This window comes from Myxocyprinus asiaticus, chromosome 35 (genome assembly GCF_019703515.2).
Source record: "Myxocyprinus asiaticus isolate MX2 ecotype Aquarium Trade chromosome 35, UBuf_Myxa_2, whole genome shotgun sequence".
Classification (NCBI taxonomy): domain Eukaryota; kingdom Metazoa; phylum Chordata; class Actinopteri; order Cypriniformes; family Catostomidae; genus Myxocyprinus; species Myxocyprinus asiaticus.
Genome location: NC_059378.1, coordinates 13402573 through 13428695, shown reverse-complemented (window position 1 = coordinate 13428695; position 26123 = coordinate 13402573). Strand labels below are relative to the sequence as shown.

The 26123-nt window shown below is 37.4% G+C and overlaps 1 protein-coding gene across 7 annotated transcripts in view; it reads left to right on the top strand.

Annotated features, from left to right (window-relative positions):
* Positions 1-26123, top strand: part of LOC127426611 (membrane-associated guanylate kinase, WW and PDZ domain-containing protein 1-like) — a 221796-nt gene that overhangs the window by 84617 nt on the left and 111056 nt on the right. For all 7 annotated transcript variants that reach the window (XM_051673539.1, XM_051673540.1, XM_051673537.1 and 4 more), the window contains exon 2: positions 22198-22314. In XM_051673539.1, the coding sequence (XP_051529499.1) occupies positions 22198-22314 (117 nt within the window). The remainder of the gene's footprint in view (positions 1-22197; positions 22315-26123) is intronic.

The following is a 26123-nucleotide window of genomic DNA, read 5'->3' as shown; positions in this document are numbered from 1 at the left end:
AAAGAAAGAAAGTTATTTGGGTTTGGAACAAAACGAGGGAGAGTAAATTATAACTGAATTTTCATTATTGGATGAACTGTCCCTTTAAGCATTGTAGAACAGGCAGGAATGCCTCCACTGTTGCTGCTATATTTAGAGCGAGGCAGATGTGGGGTGTGGAGGGAGGCCCTAATGAGGATAACACCACCTTGCCTGTCTGTGACATGCGTAACATCCAGCTGGCCTTTGACTCAGCATTACCACTGCAGAAACTAGGTCTGCTCAAGGGTCAGCGGCAATGAGAGAATAGAGGGAAGTTAGGGATGGAGAGAGCAAAAGGTGGAATGTGGTAGTGAAATCCCGGCATTAGTGGCAGTATTAGGTGCAGTGGGAATGATGGGATAGAAGGAAAAAGTGTAGAGACAAATAAGCTGGTAAACAATTACCTCCATTTGTTTATTTGATTATTTTTTTTTTTTTTCACAGATGCAAATTTAGAAATAAGCCATCTCGTCTCACGCTTTGAGGAACTAAATTCACAATCAAAAAACATTTTTTTTGTAAAAAATTTGTTACACTGAGATGAGATCCTTTTAAAATTCTTTTTTTTTTTTTTTTCAAGAGTTGAACAAAAGAAAATTTTATAAATTAATTGTCCTCAAAAATTCATACTTGAGTTCCATAATAATTTCATAGCCAATTCTACCGAGTAGGGCTGTCAATAGATAATCAAATGCGCCAACGCATTCAATGTCGAATTTTGAATTTTAAAGTGCCGTGCACTAGTGTGTTTCAAACCTGTCAAGAACATTTCCTGGTTTAATTTTACTCCAAAACCAAAAGAAACAAATAAGAAATTATATTTTGCCCTATATAAAATTAAGCACATTTTAGGGCCATTAAGATTTTTTACATTTTGACATTATTTTCATGACAGTTACACATTTTAGCCCCAAATTCTCATCACCACAATGTGGAAAAAGATGGTCATTATTTTATTCTCATTACCGCAACATGAAAAAATTCTATTTTTAAATTGTAAAGTATTGATACATCATAGTAGATCTCCTTTGGTACTGCCTTTTATTGTTGCTGAATTTAATTAATCATTAGAAAATCATTGTACAACATCATCTTTTTTTTGTAAAAATATGACTATGTAACATTATTTAAAGGGATCGTTTGCCCAAAAAATGAAAGTTCTCTCATTATTTACTCGCCCTAACGCCATCCCAGATGTGTGACTTTCTTTGTTCTACTAAACACTGTGTAGGTCCTTTCAATGCAAGTGAATGCTGGCCAGAAATTTGAATCTCCAAAAATCACATAAAGGCAGCATAGAAGTAATCTATACGACTAGTTGTTTAATATATGTCTTCTGAAGTGATGCAATCACTTTGGGTGAGAAATTATTATTATTTATTTATTTATTTTTTTTTTTACTATAAATCGTCACTTTAACTTTCAAAATGTGAATGTGAAAGTGGAGATTTATTGTAAAAACAGAATGACTTAAATATTTATCTGTTTCTCACCCACACCTATTATTTCGCTCCTGAAGACATATATTTGGATTACTTTTATGCTGCCTTTGTGATTTTGGAGCTTGAAAGCTCTGGTCACCATTCACTTGCATTGTATGAACCTATAGAGTTGAAATATTCTTCTAAAAATCTTCGTTTGTGTTCTTCAGAAGAAAGAAAGTCATACACATTTGGGATGCCATGTTGGTGAGTAAATGATGAGAGAATTTTCATTTTTGGGTGAAAAATATGGGAATAGTAAAAGTAAAACATGCTAATGCATTACGTTAATGAGAATTGAGGGGTAAAATGTGCTTAAGTGTCCTGAAAAAATGTTAAAATCTCATTGATCCTAAATCTAGGCTTCTTTATTCAAGATATCATTTAATATTTTTATTGTATTGATTTGAGGTCAAATATGACTAGGACATTTTCTTGACAGGATTTGTGAGAATTACTCTTTTACCATTAAAATACTGCAGTTGACTTTCGTTAAATGTCCCATCTGGATTTTGTTTTTAAAGAGAGTTCAGGATTGTATATTTAGCACAGATGCCTCTGACGCCATTCTTATTTGACTAGTCTTTACAAAGCAAACATTTACATTTATGCATTTGGCAAATGCTTTTATCCGAAGTCACTTCAAGGCATTTTATCAATATATGTGTTCCCCGGGGGCCTGGGTAGCTCAGCGAGTATTGACGCTGACTACAACCCCTGGAGTCGCAAGTTCGAATCCAGGGTGTGCTGAGTGACTGCCAGCCAGGTCTCCTAAGCAACCAAAATTGGCCCGGTTGCTAGGGAGGGTAGAGTCACATGGGGTAACCTCCTCATGGTCGCAATTAGTGGTTCTCGCTCTCAATGGGGCGCATGGTAAGTTGTGCGTGGATCGCGGAGAGTAGCATGAGCCTCCACATGCTGGGAGTCTCCGCGGTGTCATGCACAGTGAGCCACGTGATAAGATGTGCGGATTGATGGTCTCAGAAGTGGAGGCAACTGAGACTCGTCCTCCGCCACTGGGATTGAGGTGTGTAACCGCGCCACCACGAGGACCTACTAAGTAGTGGGAATTGGGCATTCCAAATTGGGAGAAAAGTGGATAATATATATATATATATATATATATATATGTGTGTGTATATATATATATATATATATATATATATATATATATATATATGTATGTATATATGTGTGTGTGTGTGTGTGTGTGTGTGTGTTCCCCAGGTATCAAACCCATTACCTTGAGGTAACTGGCTCTACCAGTCACGCTACAAGAACAATACATACGATAACAGACAACATAGAATGAAACAGTTTTAATCAAATTAGGTAATGCGCTAACTGTTTAACTTGGCGTTAACCGATTTAATTAATCTCTCTGTTAATGTCTTTGTCAATTTTGACAATCCTATTAGCAAGTAAAAGTATTGCTTTTGTTTCAACTCTGGATTATATTCATTAATGCCCCTGGTGGTGGTCATGGAAGATCTTAGATGGTGTGGATGCTCTTGGCTCAGCTGACTGCTGCTCTTTGCTTAGTCACAGAGCTTTTTTTCTGGTAAGGACATCACATGCTTTACATTATTATTGTGTTGCATCAGCAAAATGAAGAATCATTGCGGGTGAGTGAGGCATGACAGGTTCGTAGGTTTCTTGTTAGCCAGGCTGGCTTGGTGCCATGCCCCTGGTGTGTATGTGTGTGCGCGTGCACGTGTTTGTTGGTTTGGTGGAGGAATGACATACTGCTGGAGCATACACTGTGGGGTGCTGTTGTCCCAGCATGGGGTGAGAGTGGGTTACATCACAGACGCTTTAATCAAACGTGAGACAGCAACAGCAGTAGAGTGAGAGAGACACATAGACTGAGTAGTGTGACTGAGGGGGAAAAACGGGACTGTTATGGACACATAAATCAAGATGATTAGAAACGAAAGACAAGTACACAAGGAAGGATTGAGGGAACAAATAAGGTGAGGATAAAGAAAGAGATAAGCCATGGGATAGCAGAACCTCAGGAGAAAGACAGTAAGGAAGAAAAATGAAAGGAAGCAGGAGCTTGGAGAGATGCAAGGACTGCCTTCAGCAGTTCCACCACAACTAGATGTTTTATTAGTAATGGGGCATTGTGTTTCTGTCAGCGGTCTGTCAGAATTCCAGCTGTAATCCTCTTCACTGTGGTTGGTCTGATGAAAGCCTTTGGGTAGAGAAGATAATGATTGTAGTTGCCAGTAAGTTCCCTGAAGTGTCAAAAACTGCCGTGTAGGTGTGTGTGTTAGAGAAATTCACTATCTATGTTTCCTGTGACAGGAACTCATTTAAAGGTATTTCTTCAACTATTTTCGAAAGTTATTTCTAAAAAGCATTTTCGGTCCTGTGGACTTTTAGACAAAATCCCTAACAATGTCCAATAGTATGTACATGAATGTATGTTTTTAAAATATAATCAAATTGGCTAAATCAACATCATCCAATACTAGTGTAGGATGAACCTAATGTTGTTGTTTTTTTAGCAGTGGAAGAACATACACAAAATGCTTTTTTTGTGGTTGCTGTCCTTTTCTGCATATCGCTGCCCCCTTCTGCATATCGTGGCGCCATTTTGTGGCGCATTCTGCATAACACGGCGGCCTATACGGCCCCATTTCATGGAATTATTCAGGGAATAGTCCTGGTTCTCCCAATGGCCAGTCCACGCCTGATGAAATGTCATGAAGGCAAAAGTAATGAGAATGATGGAACATCAGTTTTTATGAAAAACTTTTATTCAAAAATCATTTAAAACACATTGCTTTGTGGCATCAATTTGTATTTATCATCCACTCCATAAAGAAAAGTTTTAAATTTGCAGGAAGGGGGGGCCTGGGTAGCTCAGAGAGTATTGACGCTGACTACCACCCCTGGAGTTGCGAGTTCAAATCCAGGGTGTGCTGAGTGACTCCAGCCAGGTCTCCTAAGCAACCAAATTGGCCCGGTTGCTAGGGAGGGTAGAGTCACATGGGATAACCTCCTCGTGGTTGCTATAATGTGTGGTTCTCGGTCTTGTTGGGACGCGTAGTGAGTTGTGCGTGGACGCCATGGAGAATAGCGATGTCTCTGCGGTAACGCGTTCAAGCCACGTGATGAGATGCGCGGATTGACGGTCTCAGACGTGGAGACAACTGAGATTCGTCCTCCGCCACCCGGATTGAGGCGAGTCACTACGCCACCATAAGGACTTGTGGATGCACTGGGAATTGGGCATTCCAAATTGGGGAGAAAAAAATAAATAATTGGAATTAAACTAACGTTTTTTTTTTTTGGTGCTTTTTTTTGTGTTTTTTTTTATAAAACGGCAAATGGGACTGTTGAAGGAAGTTGGAGATGGAAAATGTTTGGATTTGGGGAGGTAGTTATACGATTTTACCACTTTGTTATTTTAACTGATTTTTTGTTATATTCTACTCCAGCTGCTCTGAGAACTTGGCAGTACGATACTGCAGATATTGTTGACTTTTGTATGACTAATTGCTTGCTATGTTCCTCATTTGTAAGTTGCTTTAGATAAAAGTGTCTGCCTAAATTATTAAATGTAAATTTTAAGTGTAATTTGAATTTAGAAATATCTTTGATTTTAGTTTTCTGTGCTTAATAAATGAATTTCCACAGCCTTACCTGGAAGGCCGACACACAAACATGCTATTCAAGGACATCTTATCATTAGACAAAGTAGGCTACAGGCAAAAACGGAACCTTTACCTAATCTAACCTAGTCCTGAAAGAACCAGTCTACTGTAAATTTAAAACACACGTATGGATTGCCCTAATAAGGAAATATTTGTAGGCAGACAAACAATGAAGCTAAGCTGCTTTTACAACCATTCCTATTAGGCTTAGAATGGAAGCTTGCAGTGCTAATAGGCTGTGCTAATTAAATGTGCTGCTCCCCACTGGGTGCTTAAGTCTTAATGCCTCTCTTGTTAATCCTGTCAGAAAGGTCTGATTTGTTTGGTGGCATGAAAGTTTAATTTGGTTGTCTGATGCTTGACTGGATACAGCTGGGGAGGGAAATAATAAAAAAAATAAAAAATAAAAAAAAATTGTATCGCCACCAGTACTGTTCAGACATCGAGAACTTCTGTTGAGCCAAGCTTATGGAATGCTTACACTTTTGTTTACTTCAAAAAAAACTTTAAAGACAGGATTAGAAGGGATAAGCTAAGTAATGCCAAGTGGACAAGGACTAATTTCATATTATTTTTTATTTTTTTTATTAGACAGGAAATTGTTTGGGGGTGTTGGACCTGCATCCTTTTTGGTGCACATCGGCTCTAACATGTCAAGAGTGCTTGCACAGCCACCAGTTACATTTTTTGCTTTTGTGCTGCTTTGTGCCACGGCTCTGAAAAATGTACCAAATGAGCATGCATACCTTGTGATGTCTTTCCAATGGCTAGAAAAGCAAAATTTTTATTGCTGTTTTTAAATGTTAGTAAAGGCTGAACATTTCAAGGAAACTTTATATAGAGTGTGAAAATCAACTTTAATTTCTTTGGCTCTGTCACAGCTGCCATTCTTTAATGCTGTCACTGGCCAAGAACTTCGGCAACAGTGTTTTCTGGACAATTAAATACTCTTAAATAGATTGAAGCATTATTTAATGAGGATCACATTTATGACCGGTATTTGCCTCTTAACTAGGGATGCCTGGATCAGTATCGGCTCCGATACTGACGTTTTTAGATGGATCGGGTATCGATACTGATGTAGATGCTCAATACTTCGGTTCACTTATAATATGCATTTAGAATGGCACCGGAGGTGCATTTTACCAGAAATTTAATAAGAAGTGAATTAAACTACTGTGAATTAGTTTTATTTAAAATTCAAGTCAATAATAATAATAATAATAGTGATAATAATTTGTATTTATTATTATTATAACAGTATTTAAGTTGAATGGGTTCCAATGAAAAGTGAACTGGTATCTTACTAAACTGAAAAAAAAAAAAAGAAATCTGAATCCTTTATAAATCCAGAATAAAGTTTGCAAAGAAAACTGGCATCTTTTCTACTGAAGACTAAGGCTATGTACACACTGCAACTAAATTTGGTTGTCAGTTCACCTTTTAGTGCTTAATCCTGTTCTGTACACAGACAGTTCAGTAAAATACGGGAGTGACAACCGCATTCTACAACCGAATTAACTCCCGAAAAATTCAGGTAGTGACAACCACATTTTCAATAATTCCACGAAGTGTGTACGGAACGGAACTGAACAACTAATTGTTAATGACGTGATTAATGGCGCGTGTGAGATATGTCCGTCTTCTCCTGGTGTAAATCACACTTACAGGGTTATGTGCCTTCATTCATTCATATATTCCAGTCTTTCTCTCTCATCTGTTGTTTCTCTCATCAGCCCTGTGGTATCGGTGCATCCCTACTCTTAAATGAGATATTTGATCTAGTTTAACTGTTTTAATATGATATATACTGAGGGAACACATATAAAGTGGTATTTCTGTAAGGGACCATTCAGACGGAATGCGTTTTTGCGTATATTAAAAAAAAAAAAGAAAAAAAAAAAAACATAGACGCTAAAGGCATGTTTTTTTAAATTGACGTCGTCACATTGATAACTAAACCATAAACCACAACCATAAAGGCCAGTGAAGCTAAAGAGCCTGTCTGATGCCTGCAGTCATAGAGGACTAATATAAATGACGGCTCAATCTGATCAACACTGCATGTCTGAGATGAATCATTGCAGGCATATTTTCTGCTCAGAGCACTGGGAATCAATAAAAGTAATCTAGAATGTGGTAAAGAATTTCACTTGCTACTGAAAAGAGATGCTGGACAGAGTGTCTCACACAGTCATTTAAAATCCTCAGTGAACAACAGTGGGATGTGACTGACATAAATTCCAGGGCAAAGCACTGTGTTCCACTTCATAAATAAGGCGTTAAGATGTGTATCTGCAAAATGAAATGGCATTTAGATAAAATATGGGTAGGTATTTGTACCACATTTTAGGTGAAAATATATTTGAATTTGAAGAACTGGTCACCATTTATTTTTGACAAAATTTTTATCAACTTTTTGCCTTCTTTAGTTAATTTAAAAGTTCATTGTCATACCGCAGGACAGTTAAGTAAAAATATTCCATGGGCTCTTTTAATTCATATGTGGTCATAAAAGCTGCATGCACAATAATTGTAAATCAGCAAAATGCTGTTTAAAATATTTTAAAAATGAGTATAGCATGTCACGCCGCAAGACACGATAGTAGTAGTAGTAGTAGTAGTAGTATTTCTTATCAACACCCTGGATATTCCCAAGTTGGAATTTGTTTGGTATGTGTACAAGTGTATTTTAGGTAATAAGTTTATTCTTCTAGCAGCAAGTGTGATGATGACGGGATTTCACTGTACAATGTAATAAACTGCAAGATTCCACGTCAGAGCAACAGTGTTTTCTTACAGACACACAGTGTTGACTAAATTGTAAGCACATTGTTTTAAAACTGGATTTAACTTTACACAGAAAAGGTTAGTAAGCAATTTTATCACATTGAAATCATGTTAACACACATATTGTTTGTCTTATGGCTATACTTTTGAAACAGTGAGTATTTTAACGCTTACGGATTGGACCCATCCACCTCCATTGTAAGTGCCTCACTGTAACCATGTTTTTTCAAGATAAGCAAGGACGAGTTGAAGGTATTTTTGTTGTTATCAACATTATGCCACAAATGCGATTGAGCTTAACTTGTATTGAACCTGGAATATTCTTTTAACTTTCAGAAATGGTAAGCTCATCATTTTTAATGCTTGAACAGGCAGACATCCAAATATGCACATTTTAAATCCAACTTTTTTTTTTTTTTACCTTTTATGTTGGTCAGTACAAATACAACCAAAGACCGTTTGCTTGATTTATCTGTTATTGTGTGTGCTTGTTACCATTAACTACCAATAGGGGGCGGCACACCTAAGCGTCAAGGCTGGATGAGTGCTGCTCTGAACAGCGTTGCCATGGCGACAGGCCCAATGTGATTCAGGCCAGTCGTAATGGAGGAAAACACAGAGGGCAGTGTAGAGCTGTGAACAAAGCGAGAGCAGAATACAAAACAGAAAGACGCCTGTTTACAGATCTCATATCTGTCTCTCCAACACTAACACTTCTACACACGATTCAGATTACAGAATAACAACCTCTCTTGATGAATTTTGTTCCACTCTGTTGGTAAACACATGCTCACCGCTGGGGTTTTATGCTATTGGACTGCAGTTTTGAAAGCATTCAAAACTATATAATGATATTGGTCATTTGTTGGTAGTGTAAGGAAAATGGTGTTCTATATGCCTTTAACCTGAAAAACCTGTTCAAATGGAACTGAAAAATTAATGTACCACAGACTAAAAAAAACCCAGTTGCAGAGAGGGCACTTTGCTTATTTCAGAAGTCCACTGCGTGTTTGAGTGAGTGAGTAGACACTCTTTTCACTCATCTGTTAAGTAGCAAAAAAATTTTTCTAAACAGTTATATTTCCTACTTACATTCACCGGCAGAGTAAAAATTTCAGATAGTAGCTTGAGTCCATAGAAGTGTGCAAATCTGACATTTCTTTCATTTTCAGTCTACAAAGCCAAGTGAGTAAAACAAGATGCATTCAGTTACTAGGGGTGTAAATCGGACGTTTAATCACGATACGATCTTATATCGATATCGATTCTCTTGTCATGCGATCCCGTATTTGCTGATACTTCAAAGTCTGCTGCGATACGATTTCAGTTTGATTCGATTCAGGGCCCTGCGATCGATATTCCGATATTATGTGCCTATTTTACACAACAAATTATTATTATTATTATTTTTTTTTTTTGCCCTCAAATGCAACCAAAATATAATTTGAATATTTTATTGAGCTCTCTGAAATGTGCAAATGTAGTACCCACACTGGGACATCCAGAACAAAATAAGGTACTTTAGATGTTGAAAAAAATTATAGAGGTAATAAAATAAAAAAATAACATCACACACAAGTGATCATTGATTGTTTGATTACAGCTTATTATTCAGTTTAATCCAATTCAAAGTACTTGCTTACCCATTACTTGTTTCCAGCTATCCGTGTTATCTGCTGTTTTCTTGGCTACAACTTTCACAGTTGTAATTAAAAATTCTGTTACAGTTAACTGGGATAAATGTTATTAAGGGTGTTGATGTGTAGATGTGTAAAGTCTTATAACTGATGCTGGTGCTGAGCAGGTGATTTCTCTTTCCCTCATTAGTGCTGTTCAGAATGTTGGTGTTGTCAAGATGTTTCACATGATGGTTGAACTGCTCCATGGTACTTTTAAATAGCAAATTCTCATGTAAAATTCAAATGGGTCGCATGTGCAATGATATCGATGGAAGCCCGAATTAATCGTGCATGTGAGCCGCTCTGCATTTGTCACAAGAGCTCACATTTTAAGGAGTGCCCGGTTGATGCGCTCACATGGATCCTGTCAATGGAGCTCGCATTTCGTGGGAAGCCCGGTTGACACATGCGCACTGATAGCAGAGCGCAATTTGGTTTCAAAGACCCCGCGCACATCCGTGTCTCACATGAAAATAGTGATGGGAAGATCGGATCATTTTACTGACTTGGATCTTTGAGTCTCGTTCAGCAAAATGAACTAATCTTTATTCAAGTCCTCCAACACCTCTACTTACGCAAACTTTGATTATAGTCCCAATAAGGAAAAAATGATAATGCAGCCAAGGACAGATTATGAGAAACAGAAAGATTAGTTCACCTCTGGAATCTTCCAAGTCATTCGTTCTTTTGTCACGTGACAGCCTGTATGAGCAATGCATAGCGTGTACGGCTGTCACGTGACAAAAGAATGAATGACTTGGACAAGAAGACTCGAGAGGTGAACTAATCATTTCTGTTTCCTGTGTGAGCAATGCGAAGGGTATACGGCTGTCACGTGACAAAAGAACGAACAACTCAGACCAGAAGACTCGAGAGGTGAACTAATACTTTCTGTTTCCTGTACAGCGCCTATGCAGTTTTCATGTAACAAATGACCGAAGGTTGCGCAATGCGCATGCACGGCCAACACAAAATGAACGCATTACTCTGAGACTACTCGTTCTTCTGAGTCACATAAAACATTCGTTCAAAAAACATAAAGTGAAATGAATGTAATAAGGTTGCTCATCACCTGACAGAAATGCATAAGGATGTGGGTGACATGAGAGTATTAAAATAAAGGTACATCTTAAAAAAAAATGTCTATATCTATATTTACGCGTTGTATCGATAACATTGGATCGTTGGTTATTGCATCGATGCATCGGTCCAGATCGATGAATCGTTACACCCCTGTCAGTTACTTGATTTTGTTTTTCCAAGAACTCTGGCCAGGCGTCAGCTGATAATGATGTTTTTGAATTGCACCAGAATACACACACACACACACACATACACACACACAAAAAATTGTTTTACGTCATTGTGGGGACTCTCCATAGATTTCCATGCATTTAATACAGATGTAACGATAATTTCTATCCCCTAACCCTACCCCTAAACCTAACCCTCACAGAAACACACACACACTTTGTTAGTACCTAGATGGGAGACCTCCTGGGGAAAACTAAGGTTGCTGCTGGAAGTGGTATTAGGGAGGCCAGCAGGGGATGCTCACCCTGCGGTCTGTGTGGGTCCTAATGCCCTAGTATAGTGACGGGGACACTATACTGTAAAAAAACACCGTCTTTCGGATGAGACGTTAAACAAAGGTCCTGACTCTCTGTGGTCGTTAAAAATTCCAGGGCACTTCTCGTTAAGATTAGGGGTATAACCTTGGTGTCCTGGCCAAATTCACCCCATTGACCCTTATCTATCATGGCCTCCTAATAATCTTCATACCTGAATTGGCTACATCACTCTACTCTCCTCTCCACCAATATCTAGTGTATAGTGGGCGTTCTGGCGCACTATGGCTGCCGTCGCATCATCCAGGTGGATGCTGCACACTGGTGGTGGTTGAGGAGATTCCCCCTATACTACGTAAAGTGCTTTGAGTGCCTAAAGAGCTCTATAAATGTAAGGAATTATTATTATTTAAATGATGGATGGTTCAAAACACTTTAGTGCTTTTGTGTCTTATGACGGCTATTTTGTTCCGACAGGTTTTTGAAAATACACCCTGGCAGTTTTGGTTTCCAGAACTTAAGAAACATTTGTCCTACACACATGCGTAAGTGCAGATACACATACCGTAAATGGGTTGGAATTAATCCAGTGTGCTTTGGCTGCCCATGTTAATTGGCCATTTGCAGTTGGGAGCCTGTCTGTATATCTGCCAGTTGCAGTTGAGTTAGTGGCGATTTGTTCTCTTATCATGGATTTTATGAGTGATTTGTGGGTCGGACACCAAATGGTGTTTCCCACAACACATAAACACACACATTATAAAGGGATAGTTTACCCAAAGAGGGAAATCCTGTCATCATTTACTCACCCTCATGTCATTCCAAACCCTGATGGCTTTTCTCTTCTGTCGAACACAATAGGAGACATTTAGGAGAATGTTCATGCGGCTCTCATCCATACAGTGAAAGTGGATGGGGACCAAGGGCTGTCAAGCTTCAAAAAGCACCTTAAATAGTCTATACGACTGATGCACTGTATTCCCAGACTACTGAAGCCATATAATAGCTTTGTGTCATTATTGATTGAAAATTGTGCTTCACAGCCTTGGCCACCATTCACTTTCATTGTATGTAAAAAAAATAAATAAAACAAAAATAACAAAAAAAAAAAAAAAAGCAGCTTGAACATTCTGCTGTAAGTAATTTTGTGTTTCCATGAAGAAAGTCAGATGGGTTGTAAAGTAAAAGAATAACAGAATTTTCATTTTTGCATGAACTGTTCCTTTAATACACAGGCTCAAAGAGTAAACTTTCAGACAAGGTTCATTCACTCAACTCTGAACTGCCAGCTGAAATTGCACAGCAAAATACAGGATCTGTGTAAATAGGCTATAACTCACTTTTATAAACTTATATACAGAAATACAGAAAATTGCCTAAATCAGACAGTATCAGCCTCAGTTCTGCTCAGCACCTTTAGCTGCTCATGTTTATACGGGATTATAGAGACACTGAGGAACAAGAAACCAGTCAACCTTGTCAGAGAAGATTTGCACCACTGGGCTGTTGTTATTTCTGTTCAGAGACTCTGCATAAATTAGCAGAGAGAGTAAGCAAAATGAAGCAGTACTGCAGGCCTCACAACTGTGATATTATTCATGTTCTGAAAACTAGTTGGTGTTAGAAAGCATCAGAACAATGTTTAGAGTACATAGGGTACAATGATTCTGTTTCTGATTCCTATTCCAGTTAATGATTCTTGTTACTTAATGATTCTTTTAGTACTTGTGAAAAAGTGCCACCTTTACACTACTTTAAGGATTGGAACATTTTCTAGTATTTAATTATTTTTATTTTTAGTACAGTTCCGTTTATTACAACAAAAAAAAATTTTATGTTTCTTTAACCCTTTGTGCTCAGATGAAATGTTTCTTCAAAATATTAATAACTATGGTCTTGACCAACACAAAATAGGAATCGTTTGAAAACTTAGAAGCTGTAATTTACATGAATGAAGGCATTATGACCAAAACTGAACAAGTGCTTTGAAATTTTTAGAAGTGTTCCGTTTTGATATTGTATAAAAAAAAATTGCACAGTATATATTGTAATCAGTAAAAACATCAAACTCATCAAATAGCAATTTGTCATATGTTGTTGGAAAGAGTGTAATACAACCAACGTATTTGTTTTACTCACAGACAAAAATATAGCAAGAAAAAGTATGTCTTTGACATTTGTTTCATATGAACAGGTGTTGCTTATATGCCGCATCTTTGCTTATAACGTCATGAAAAATAAACACAACATAAAATGTCACACACCATTACTTAGAGGCAATTGTCTTTCAAACGAGCCCACACACAAGGTAATCAGATGCATAGATCATTAGATAATCCACACAAAGCACAATATGCACACGGTATCTGGCATCTTGCAATATGTCTGAAAACACAATTGGATTGGGTTCAGATCGGTGCAAAAATCATCCAGATTTGGGCAGAGAGACATGTGATTGTTGACTGTTACATGTGGCCAACAGGAGATGGGGCCAAGTACATGACACAGCCTCAATGATGCAGATTCATTGAGTCAAATGGCACTCTTTCTGTGAAATCTCATTACTAAAATCATGTCTGCATGCTATGCAAAACTTTAGTCATTGTTTTGTTTGCATGTGTAATTAGTTCTTATGTACAATTATTATGTTTTATTTGTTTGGAGAGGCCTTTGGACATTTGGAGACATTTTTGTACACTAGGATAAATTATTTTTGTAATACTATAACTTTTGATTGGTTTGTTGTATCAACACAAAATTTTTCAGTTACAGTTGACATGATTGGGAACAAAACAAAAGCAGTTTTTCAGAGCTACTGTATTTACACCCATAGATATATAATGTCAAATCAGAAAAAAAAGTAGTTTTGGCTCAAGTTTTTTCGCTTAGAGGCTGAGAGTCTCAATTTATCATAATCTACATCATTAAAAAATTTAAAAAGTTCTTTACAATCATACCAAACACCCTCCCTGTTTTGTTTTTTTTCTTTTAGTTATAAGCATTTAATTTTGGGTATGCCAAATCTTTAAAAACACACTCAGAGCTAAAAGGGTTAACTACACATTGTAATTTGAACAACCAGTAATTTTTTCCTCATTATAAATAGTTTGACTCCTAAATAAACTTATATGTTCATTTAAACATATATATCAAATCATGAGCACTCATATGAGATGAAGACTACACTCATTAGTAACCTTATAAAAGATTTTTAAATCTACTTTTTAAATCTAATTTTTAAATGGAGAGGTTCCCCTTATAGGGGCTGCCATGTCCTACATAGATCACATGACCAGACGAATACTACTTGCCTAATCTCTGTAATTTATTGGACACTTTCACTCATGAATCATGGCTGGCTGTGAATAGTGAATTTCTATAACGGCACTGTAACTGACAACTATTGCGTTTAAACGACGCTTCATCCACACCCTAGGTGTCAGTGTCAAGTCCAATACGACATACATCAAAAATTACTGAGTGCACCTTTAAGTCTCATAAGCCTAAAGTACACATAACACAGATACAGTATGTAGTTCTTATTGAGATCAACATGATAAAAGTGATGATTTGCGATTTAGTGTTAAAGTCAGTGTGGTTCACTTAATTAGTCAAGAGCTGCTCCAACCGGTTCAGTAAATGAGTCATTAGTTGTTAGTTCATTTGTGATTTTTTTGATTCGTTAACAATAACCAGCTCGAGTCATTCATGCAACCAAAAAGGGACAACACTAAAGAAAGATGTGTCTATGTAGTCTTTTCTCTCTCATCCATTTAGACTTAAAAAAAAAGTTGTGTTGGAATATTGTGCATGAATGAAATAATAGCAGTTGTTATTGGTTCAGGATATGGTTCTCTCCCAGTTCGAAAAGTATTTTGTAATCATATTTTCTTCACCGAACACTTGCTTCCCTCTAAAGGTGCTTTTTCGAACCATTCTTTACCCTGCATAAACCCATTTCCATAATGCACATAATAAGATTATATCTTGTGTAACCTACTCATTGTGTGTAAAAAGTGTGTGGGTCTGTGTAAAAAGACACCCTAAACATCTCTCATTCACTCCATTTATCTTTTGAGCCTCTTTCTATTCAAGAGAGTGAGTAAGAGTATACTAATTAGGGCATAATATAATATAGAGAATAATATAAAGAAGAAAATGTTACAAATAATGTTCCAAAAATGTTTAAAAGTAAACAAAAATGTCCTTAAAATTAAACATTGATATTTATTAATATTACCATGAACTACTAGTCGACAGAAGATTGGAAGCTGTTAGGGAGGACCAACTCCATATTATTGCCAGTGGTTTTGAAATTAAATGTTCAACAAGCATGGGTTTGGTGTTTGGGTGTCCACATACTTTTGGCCATATAGTGTGTCTATTTAAGCACTTTCATGCCAGCATCTCTGCAGGGCAAGAGCTCAGATCTGCCAGGTTTTCATTTGGTTGGCCAGGGTTCCATTGTTTATGTTGAGTCTGACTAGTAAGCAGCTAACTGAGAATAAAGTGAGTTAAGGAATGATGGATGGAGGGTGGGTGTGTAGTGTGAGCTGGAGTCTGGCTGCTGTAAGTTTGAGTAATAACTTGCAACCTGTTGCAGGGATTAATTCACAGCAGAACGCCGTTGCAAACATCAACGGCAGGCTGTACATACACCAACTCAACAGGAAGCATTTTCTTACGCGCATATTATTCGTGTTGTAGTTCTAAAAAAGTGGCCTAATGGGTTTTTCATTGACATGTATTTTTAGATTTGGATTTGGCTCGATTAAGAAACAATCCTCCAGAGGTTCAATTAGAATAGAAGAGCTCTTTTCTGACCTTCTAGCTTGAACATTGCCTGGCAGAGCTGTAACTTGTTCTACAGCTAATTGTACAGCCTGCTATACATGATAGAGGTAACCCATACTGTGTGCTAAATGTACTATTTAGCTGACTACGATGTGTGCAGCTAAGGATATTTGCTTTTAGGGTCTGCTTTTAATTTTTGAATTTGTTTTTAAAGATCTGTGAAAATACTAGATAAAGGGGAGGTGACACAACACTTTGCACTCCATTCACTCCCATTCAAATGCATCCGAATGCGGGAAACCGGAAGCGAAAGCTCAGGTGAAGAAATTTTGTATGAGGCTGCGTACCAAAGTTCAAGCTTGGTGAACTCTGAACTGCGAATCTGGATGAGGAGAGGACGCGTGACCAATAGAAGATCAAAACGTCACTGACCTCTTTTCAGTTCAAAGGATACTTATTTCAAAGGTGTGTTTTTATTGTTGCTGGAAAGTGAGAAGACAGAATTTTCTAACATTTTAAATATGATATTATTTGTTATTTGGGAAATGTTATTTACTAAAATCAGAAGCCCTCCCCATATCCTGGTCCGTTTCACATGTTCAAAGCCTAGTGTGATCGCCCCTTAATGTTAGGATTTGTAGACAACAATATAAAATCTATTTCAAGACCCCATGAAACTTCTTGACGAGCACCGTTTTCTTTCCTGTGTTGACGTATTTCCTAATAAAACAGGACGTTGGGGCAGGACATATCAAAGAGCTAGTCCCTTTAAAAAAAAAAAAAAAAAAAGCCAATATCCTTTACTATATTGCCTCTTTCTATTGATTTTCAGAAGTAGATTATATAAGGGGGAGGGACATTCACATTCTCGATTAGACAAAAATATAGACATGCCATATGCATATGTGTCATATATATTTTTGGTCTTCTTTCTGTTATATTTTTGATCACTTGCCCTCCAGAGGTAATTACTGGTTGAGTATTAAGTATATTTTTGTGGATAGGGAAATAATTGTATAAATACGGACAAAGAGATTCAGACAAGTTTTCATCCTTCTGACAAAAATTGGAATAAAAAAGGTTTTATCTGCTTTAAACGTTTCTGCAACTTGATTATCTATTAAGAGGCTGAAATTGCTAAAAGTGCCCACTATAGAAGTTTAGCCTTTTTAAAAAGCTTGCTTGTCAACCTTGTTTTGTCCACCTTGTAAAGGCTGCTTTCATCCTGTGATGGGGACTTTGAGTCATTTTACTGCTTTAATCTTATAAGCATCCCTCTTGGTTGGTTTATTTGATCTCAGGCTGAACTTTTGTTCCATTTATCTTTTTATTTCTCAGCCAGAGTTTAGTGCAGAAGTGCTGATGTAGTATCAGACTCCTCCATTGTACACTTATCATAGTCAGTGAGTTGTACAGGTAAACCGCTATTCCCATAACACCCCACAGGAGGAAACACATTACATACGTATCACAGCAGTTTAATGACTAGCTGATGATTCTGAACTCAGATTGCACCAAAAGTATTGCACAAAACGTAGACATAGTAGCCTAGTTTCCATCCACTTTTCGCGCTATTTTGTTATCGACAAAGTGAAAATGCGTAAAAAATTTTTTGTGAAATTTGCCGTCTTCTGCCTGTTTCCATTCAAATGGCCTTTTATCGATAAAAATGGTGTGCGTGATGATGTCATGCCTAAAAAAAACACTTTGTCGTATAAGTTTTGGTTTAGCGCAAAAGAAATCTGCCCTTAAGCCATTTCCATTCAGAAATGTGTGTTTATCGCTAATTCGCCTCCCAGATGTCCCTAATTATTTTTCCTCCGAAGTTTTGGTAAAATGGGGAGAGTATTGAGACAATTCTTTGAAATTAGCCAGCTTACTGTCATTTTAATTTCACAAATAAATGCAATCATTAGAGGAGGAATTGCAATCAGAAGGGAGCTGTTGCCCTTCTGATATGACTGTAATATTGGTCCTGATGTTGCGCCTATCGCAGGTTGCCATCGGTTCTGACCCAAAATCGAATCGTCATGGCCCTGTTCAAGCTGGCAACCTGCACCAAGTAGTGGGGAAAACTTTCGGTCTTAGTATAAGGACCATCCATCTATGTGTATATGCTGTGTGCACAGCTATTAAAGAAAAACTGATGCTGTGTAATTTCAGGGTTTACATATTATACATTCCTGATATTCAGTAGGCTATTTTGAACAATAATGTTATCTAAAGCATCGCCATCACAACTGCATTATGTCCCGCATATTTGTCCAGCAACTTTTAACGACCAACTGAACTTGATTATCATCTAAAATTAATTTTAGCATCATAATGCAATTTACATTTTCTGAAGAAGCTCAGCAAATGCGATCTGAGGTAAATAGGGTTAGATTTAAAATATTTAAAAGGTTCAAAAGCTGGTTTTCTGAAAGTGAACTCATTAGACAAATAGTTCTGATAGTTTATAGTCTTGAAGTGTAGAAAATGTCATTCAACCGTCTTTATTAGTCTGCAGAACAGGGTAAGGCTAATTTAAGTTTGTGTAAAGAAAAAGGCATATATATATAGGTCTAAAAATAGAATTTTTTCATTTGATAATTTATTTTTTTAATTTAATGCGTTTTTCATTTGGTAATTTATATAATTTAATACAGGGAATTTTGCCAGCATTTTTTCAAAAGTAAGCTAAACAATAATTTAATATAATTGGGCTATGTTAGTGTTCCAAAAAAGCACACTGATGTTTTTCTCCTAGTATTGTGTATTTATTTTTAATTTAAAACATCTTTGTGCACAGAAATAATGTTTTTATTTTTTTTTTTTGTACTGTGGGCTAATTCCATGACTGCCGTCTATTATTTTGAATGGTGTGAAAAAGCAACTTTAATAAATAAACGGATGTCTACCGCGATTAAATTAATCACAGACAGTGGCCATTAATTTGTTCTCCGTGCACTTGTCAATGTGCATGTCTTGATATGAGATATTTGTGTTGGCACTCCTGGAAGTGTCATGTTTGCAGCGATCAGATCTTTATGCCGTTCAGATCAATCCATAATCATGTACAATAAATTGGCTTTCAAGGATGTATGTCGTCATGATTAACACAGGCTAACGCTTGGGGTAAATTCTGTCATGTGACACTACATTTTTGCGTTAATGCCAATTCTCGACAAAAAGTGTTTCCAAACCAGTTTTTCGCGACATTTGAAGTATCGACATAGAGTTTATGCGTTAGAGTTAAACGGAAAAATATTATGTCGACACTTGTAAAATTTTACCGATAATTTGCGTTTCCATCAGCTTTATTTTGATGCGCTAAAACTTTTTTCGCAAAAAATCCTTGGATGGAAGCATAGTTATTGATAAAGGCCTGCATGTTTATTTAGGCCCTATCACACCCTGCTGCAAAGGCTAGTTTATCCACCATGCAAATCCCATGCTGGTTTATGCTGGTTTTGTGTTGTCTACATGGTGTGAATTTTTTACAAAATGATATAATATGGTTTCTTACATCGTGGCAGTTTCGAAATGAAATGTCAGACAAAATCCCCCTCCCTATCCTTCACCTCAAACCTAACCGATATTGTTATAAAAAGCGAATGTGACATAAATAACACAGTTATTCATACCCAATGAGTCCCACTCGCATGCTCTGCGGGACTCGTACCCTGGTCTTTTGCATCGCATACGCTCTATCAGTTGAGCTACCGTGCAATTTAATCACACTCGAGCGAGCTTATAAATGTAGTTTGGTTATGTAATGAAAATGTTTATTGCCTTACAGGTAATGTGTTGTGGTAAAAGTGTTTAGATGTCATAAGATAGCATTGTGTGAGGAACAGAATGAAGAGTGTTTATGAACTGATATTTTATTACTGAATAATCTGACCGTTTTATTCATGATTTGTATGAAAGGAAATAAAAGTTGTTGTTGTAGTGTCTCTAGTATTAATTTCACCACAAATCTGCAGCGATACATGCAACGAGCCACATAAGTTGCTTGCCACAACATGTAGGTTGCTTTTTTAATATGTAGGTTGCTATCTAGAGAATCCTCCATAATGCTACATTCCAATTAATCCGGTAAAGGGAAGTCCCTGGGCAAGTTAGTCATACACTTGAGAAATAGAGGGTTTGTGGGAAGGCCAGTATCGGTAACTGATCTGGCATTGGCGTGGGCTCCCAGTGGAAACACATTAACACACAAACAGCTTTTGGCTATTGGCATCTCTTTAAAATGGTGCTGGGTAAGTGATCTGTGTCTTCTAAACAGATGGTGGAACTGAGGGTGGGAAATGTTTCACATGGCCCACTCTATTGCTGCTTGCACGGTGTTGAGGTGGCAGCCAGGTACTCACGGGGTGAGTGTGAATAGAGGTGTGTTACTACGTGCTAAAATCTGGTGCTAATGTCTCACAGATTACCGTTTTGTGCCTCAATTAATACGTTTATGATTATATTAGTAATTATTTGTTCATTCAGTTGCTTAATTATTTGGCTCAGTACAAAACAGGAAGAGGGCAGATCTTTCACTTGTGCTGATCCATGATGCTGGGTTTGTTTGCTTTGGTCTTGTCATTTTGAAGAACACTACTTGGTCAAAAGTATGTGCATTGTAGAAAATAAAAGTTGAGTCAACTTAAAGTAAAGCAATAAGCTGCAAAGCATTTTTGAGTTTACTCAACTTCAGGTTAATAAGTTGTACCAACTTATTAACTCAATTCAGTATCAAGTTCAGCAAACTTAAAAATATTAATGATTTTTACAGATAGATCAAATGATAAATAAACTTGCATTTTTAAATATACGTAGATGACCATAATTTTTTTCAATATTCTTGATATAAAAAAGCAGATCTACTTTTCTACAAAAGATTATATGTCAGCTGTGCCAAGGTACCAAATAGTTGGGCTGACTTAAAAAATGAGAACAGACCAAAATGTAACTTGTTTTTCACTATAAATCTTGCCTTCTGCAGTAGGGTTCATGATTTGAAGCTGCTGTAAAAGGAGTTACATTTTGGGCTGTTTACACCCAAAACCGATCTAATTGCTTCAGAAGTCTTGGATTAAACAACTGGAGTCCTCTGGATCACTTTTATGCTGCCTCTGCATCCTTTTTATGACCCTAAGTTTCTACAACTCTCCAAAAAACAGAGGAAGATTACGGCATTCAGAAGAAAGATGCCAAATTTACAGTCACTTCCTCAGCAGCTGTATTTGAAACACCACTGCAGCTGTGTTGACCTGTTTTTTTACATTTTTTTATTTAATGCCAGGGTAATAGAACACAACGAACAATTAACTAATAAAACATTTAATAAAATAAAAAAGTTTGCCAGATTTAAACTGCTAAATTAAGGCGGAAATGCATGATCACAATCTGTGAAAAGGGTCCATTAACAAGCAACTGGTGTGGGTAAACCATCAGACTTGAACAGGATATTCCTGGATCTGCATCAGGGACTAATTTTTACCATTCAAGTCCCAATCTTTTGTAGAGTTAGTGTAGGGCAAATGGACTGTACAAGACAGCCTGCTGGGATTACGTTGGTTTTGAATCCATCAACACCACTAGCCACTAGCAGTGACTCTTATCCTTTGGTTTCAGTACGATAGTTAAAAAGTTAGCCGTAATGCTGAAACCAGTTTTTCCTCTTTCTCTCCGAATGAAAATAGCGATTTAGGGTAGGTAACAATAGATAAGTGCATTGGGGCGGCCTATACAACTACGATGTCTGGCCCTAGGTGGTCCTCCACTGTTGTCCTGGATACATTCGTAAAGATTGGCATTTGAACTAAAAATGCAATGTTGTCACATGCGTTTCTGAATAGCTCCAGTATGAGTGTTCGAGGAACGATTTGGACCCTGTGTACACCTGTATTTTGCACTGTCCACTTGTGATCGGACCACCTGAGATGGAACTTAAAATGATAGTTCACCCAAAAATGGATATTCTGTCATCATTCAATGTAGCTTTCTTTCTTACATGAAACACAAAAGGAGATGCTAGGCAGAATGTTAGCCTCAGTCAGCATTCACTTTCATTGCATCTTTTTCATACAATAAAAGCGAATGGTGACTGAGACTAACAGTCTGCCTAACATCTTTTGTGTTCCACTGAAGAAAGTCAGGTAAGGAACAACATTTACCCATGATTAATTTAACAACGTTAATATGTCTGTTTCTCTCTGTTCTGCAGGAAACAAACTTAATAAAGACCTAAAGCACTACCTGAGCCAGAGGTTCCAGAAATCCTCCCCTGACCACGAGCTTCAGCAAACCATACGAGACAACCTCTACCACCACGCTGTGCCTTGTGAGTATCCTGCTTCTGTTTCTTTCTGCACTTCAGTGTACAGTCTTTTCTCCATCCATAGTATTGTACTCTACTATATTTCCCCCTACTTTTCTTGGCTTTAATTTTGCTAAAGTTCATATGCAGAAGCTGTGTGCTCAAAAAAGTGACGTTTAGACTTTTTTGTACTGATTGTGAGTCTGTGGGAGAGAAGACAGCATCAATATTTGCAGAAATCCTCCTTTCGATCAAGTAGGTGTGTTATGAGTGTTATGATGAAATAGTGTATGTTTTTGTATTTGTGTAGAGAAACAGAGTATTGGTCATGTGTGCAGTTGAGTGGACATGCTTTGATTCTGTAAGACAGATGTTTCTAGAAGTCTAGATAGATATTTCCCTTGTGGAAGTTTGTAGCATAAAACAATGGCTTGGAAATTTTCACACATTTTCAACAGTTCAGCTGTATCATTGTGTATTTGCACAAAATTATGTGTATATTATGTATTATATACAGGATGTGTATACAGGTGCATCTCAATAAATTAGAATGTCGTGGAAAAGTTCATTTATTTCAGTAATTCAACTCAAATTGTGAAACTCGTGTATTAAATAAATTCAATGCACACAGACTTAAGTAGTTTAAGTCTTTGGTTCTTTTAATTGTGATGATTTTGGCTCACATTTAACAAAAACCCACCAATTCACTATCTCAAAAAATTAGAATATGGTGACATGCCAATCAGCTAATCAATTCAAAACACCTGCAAAGATTTCCTGAGTCTTCAAAATGGTCTCTCAGAGGCTACACAGTCATGGGGAAGACTGCTGATCTGACAGTTGTCCAGAAGACAATCATTGACACCCTTCACAAGGAGGGTAAGCCACAAACATTCATTGCCAAAGAAGCTGGCTGTTCACAGAGTGCTGTATCCAAGCATGTTAACAGAAAGTTGAGTGGAAGGAAAAAGTGTGGAAGAAAAAGATGCACAACCAACCGAGAGAACCGCAGCCTTATGAGGATTGTCAAGTAAAATCGATTCAAGAATTTGGCTGAACTTCACAAGGAATGGACTGAGGCTGGGGTCAAGGCATCAAGAGCCACCACACACAGACGTGTCAAGGAATTTGGCTACAGTTGTCGTATTCCTCTTGTTAAGCCACTCCTGAACCACAGACAATGTCGGAGGCGTCTTACCTGGGCTAAGGAGAAGAAGAACTGGACTGTTGCCCAGTGGTCCAAAGTCCTCTTTTCAGACGAGAGCAAGTTTTGTATTTCATTTGGAAACCAAGGTCCTAGAGTCTGGAGGAAGGGTGAAGAAGCTCATAGCCCAAGTTGCTTGAAGTCCAGTGTTAAGTTTCCACAGTCTGTGATGATTTGGGGTGCAATGTCATCTGCTGGTGTTGGTCCATTGTGTTTTTTGAAAACCAAAGTCACTGCACCCGTTTACCAAGAAATTTTGGAGCACTTCATGCTTCCTTCTGCTGACCAGCTTTTTAAAGATGCTGATTTCATTTTCCAGCAGGATTTGGCACCTGCCCACACTGCCAAAAGCACCAAAAGTTGGTTAAATGACCATGGTGTTGGTGTGCTTGACTGGCCAGCAAACTCACCAGACCTGAACCCCATAGAGAATCTATGGGGTATTGTCAAGAGGAAAACGAGAAACAAGAGACCAAAAAATGCAGATGAGCTGAAGGTCACTGTCAAAGAAACCTGGGCTTCCATACCACCTCGGCAGTGCCACAAACTGATCACCTCCATGCCACGCCAAATTGAGGCAGTAATTAAAGCAAAAGGAGCCCCTACCAAGTATTGAGTACATATACGGTAAATGAACATACTTTCCAGAAGACCAACAATTCACTAAAAATGTTTTTTTTTATTGGTCTTATGATGTATTCTAATTTTTTGAGATAGTGAATTGGTGGGTTTTTGTTAAATGTGAGCCAAAATCATCACAATTAAAAGAACCAAAGACTTAAACTACTTCAGTCTGTGTGCATTGAATTTATTTAATACACGAGTTTCACAATTTGAGTTGAATTACTGAAATAAATGAACTTTTCCACGACATTCTAATTTATTGAGATGCACCTGTACAATATCAATAGTTTCAGGCAGTTTATAGTTTCACAACTCAGGTTAGTAAAAACCAGTCAGTGGCGGCCTGTGCATTTTAAGTCTAGGCCTTCAGTGCGATCCATGCCACTTAAGAAAACACAGTTACACAATGAATAAGACACTGTATGCCTATCATACATTATGTGGCAGTCAACTAATAATACCAATTGACATTTTAAAAATACGTCCACACATGAAAGCCAGAACCAAGGAGGTCTAATACCAAGAAAAAGCTCTCTAATAATATTGCCGATTTAAATGTTGCTTGCAATAAACTTTGTTTCGTAAGTTTACACGGTTACTTTTCAAAACTTGATCCGACACTGAATGCTCAAGCAGCCTAATTTACACTTAGAAAACTCCTGATGTTGCTATAACAATGCAAAAAGCACTTACCAATTTACTTGAAGTGAAAATCAATCCTCCTTTCCTGTTTGATTAATCGCACGATCATGCAGAACATCTCAGATTTTTAAATCCATAAGGATCTCTTTCTCAACTGCGACGAGGCAGTGATGACAGCTGTCTCGTCAGCAAGATCTTGGGCTCTTCACTTTCAAATTACGTACATCACTTAAAGCGTGATTGCGTCACTCATGGCCATTTAGAAGGCCTGGACTCTGACATATCCTAAAGAACACACCCACCAAGAACAAATAAATCAATATGATTGGCTGATGAATCTGACAATCTGACATTAGATGTCCATTCATTTGCACTGTTAAGGGATTCTGCAGAAATTCTGAAGTCCTAACGGGGTGGAGCTCAGACTCACATGGTGCTTCAGCTAAGGAAAACTTTTTGTTTTTTTGCTATTCATTTGTAGATGAATTAGGAGTGGAAAGCGAAAAGTGTGAATGAGAATGAAAGTAATATTTATTTATTTATTAGGCATGTTACGCCAGCAGAGAAGGATTTGCTGGCCCTGAGAAATTGCCACTGCTGCCCATTACATTTGAATGATTTGACACTCCAGCTCTATTCCAAAACCTAGTGAGCTGCATATCTAGATACTATTTCAAGGTATCATAGTTGTGCTCCTGAAAAGTAACATTAAAACTGGACTTTTTTAGCTTTTATTTGTGTATGCTATGTATTTTTTATGCTTATTAAAGTATTGCTTTGTTAGCTTAGCAACAAGCTAACATCAAACTCTTTTGGAATTGATTGCAAGTCCAGTTTCCTGTGCACGTCACGCGAGGAGTGCTATTTGCGTGCCATGTGGAATTGCTGCTTTTGAATATTAGTCAAAATCGGTCACTTATAAGGTCACTTATAAGGTTCTATATTTCAGTTACGATTTTGCATTAGAAGGCAGGTGCCTATATAAGCAGTAGACAAAAAGGTGTTTCACTAGGTTTTGGAACAGTTTGGAACACAAAACTAAAGTGTTTAGCCCACAAGCATATTACTGTGTCCTCTTTCACTTTTTACTTTTCTGCCGACTACAGTACCTTCTCATATTTGCTCTGAATTTCTGCTTTGAGAATGACATTTTTTAATAGCTTATAATATCTGAAGCATTACCCTCAATGCTCTCTAGTTGAAAGGCAATCACTGCTCTGCTTTAAACTTGTTTGTGTCTTCCTCCAGATAATGGAGCTCTCATCTGTAGACTGTCTCAGATTAAACACTCTGATCCATTAGCTGATGTGACAGGAAAGTGAGTGGCAGTGTGTGTGTGTCTGTGTTTGAGAGAGTGATTGAT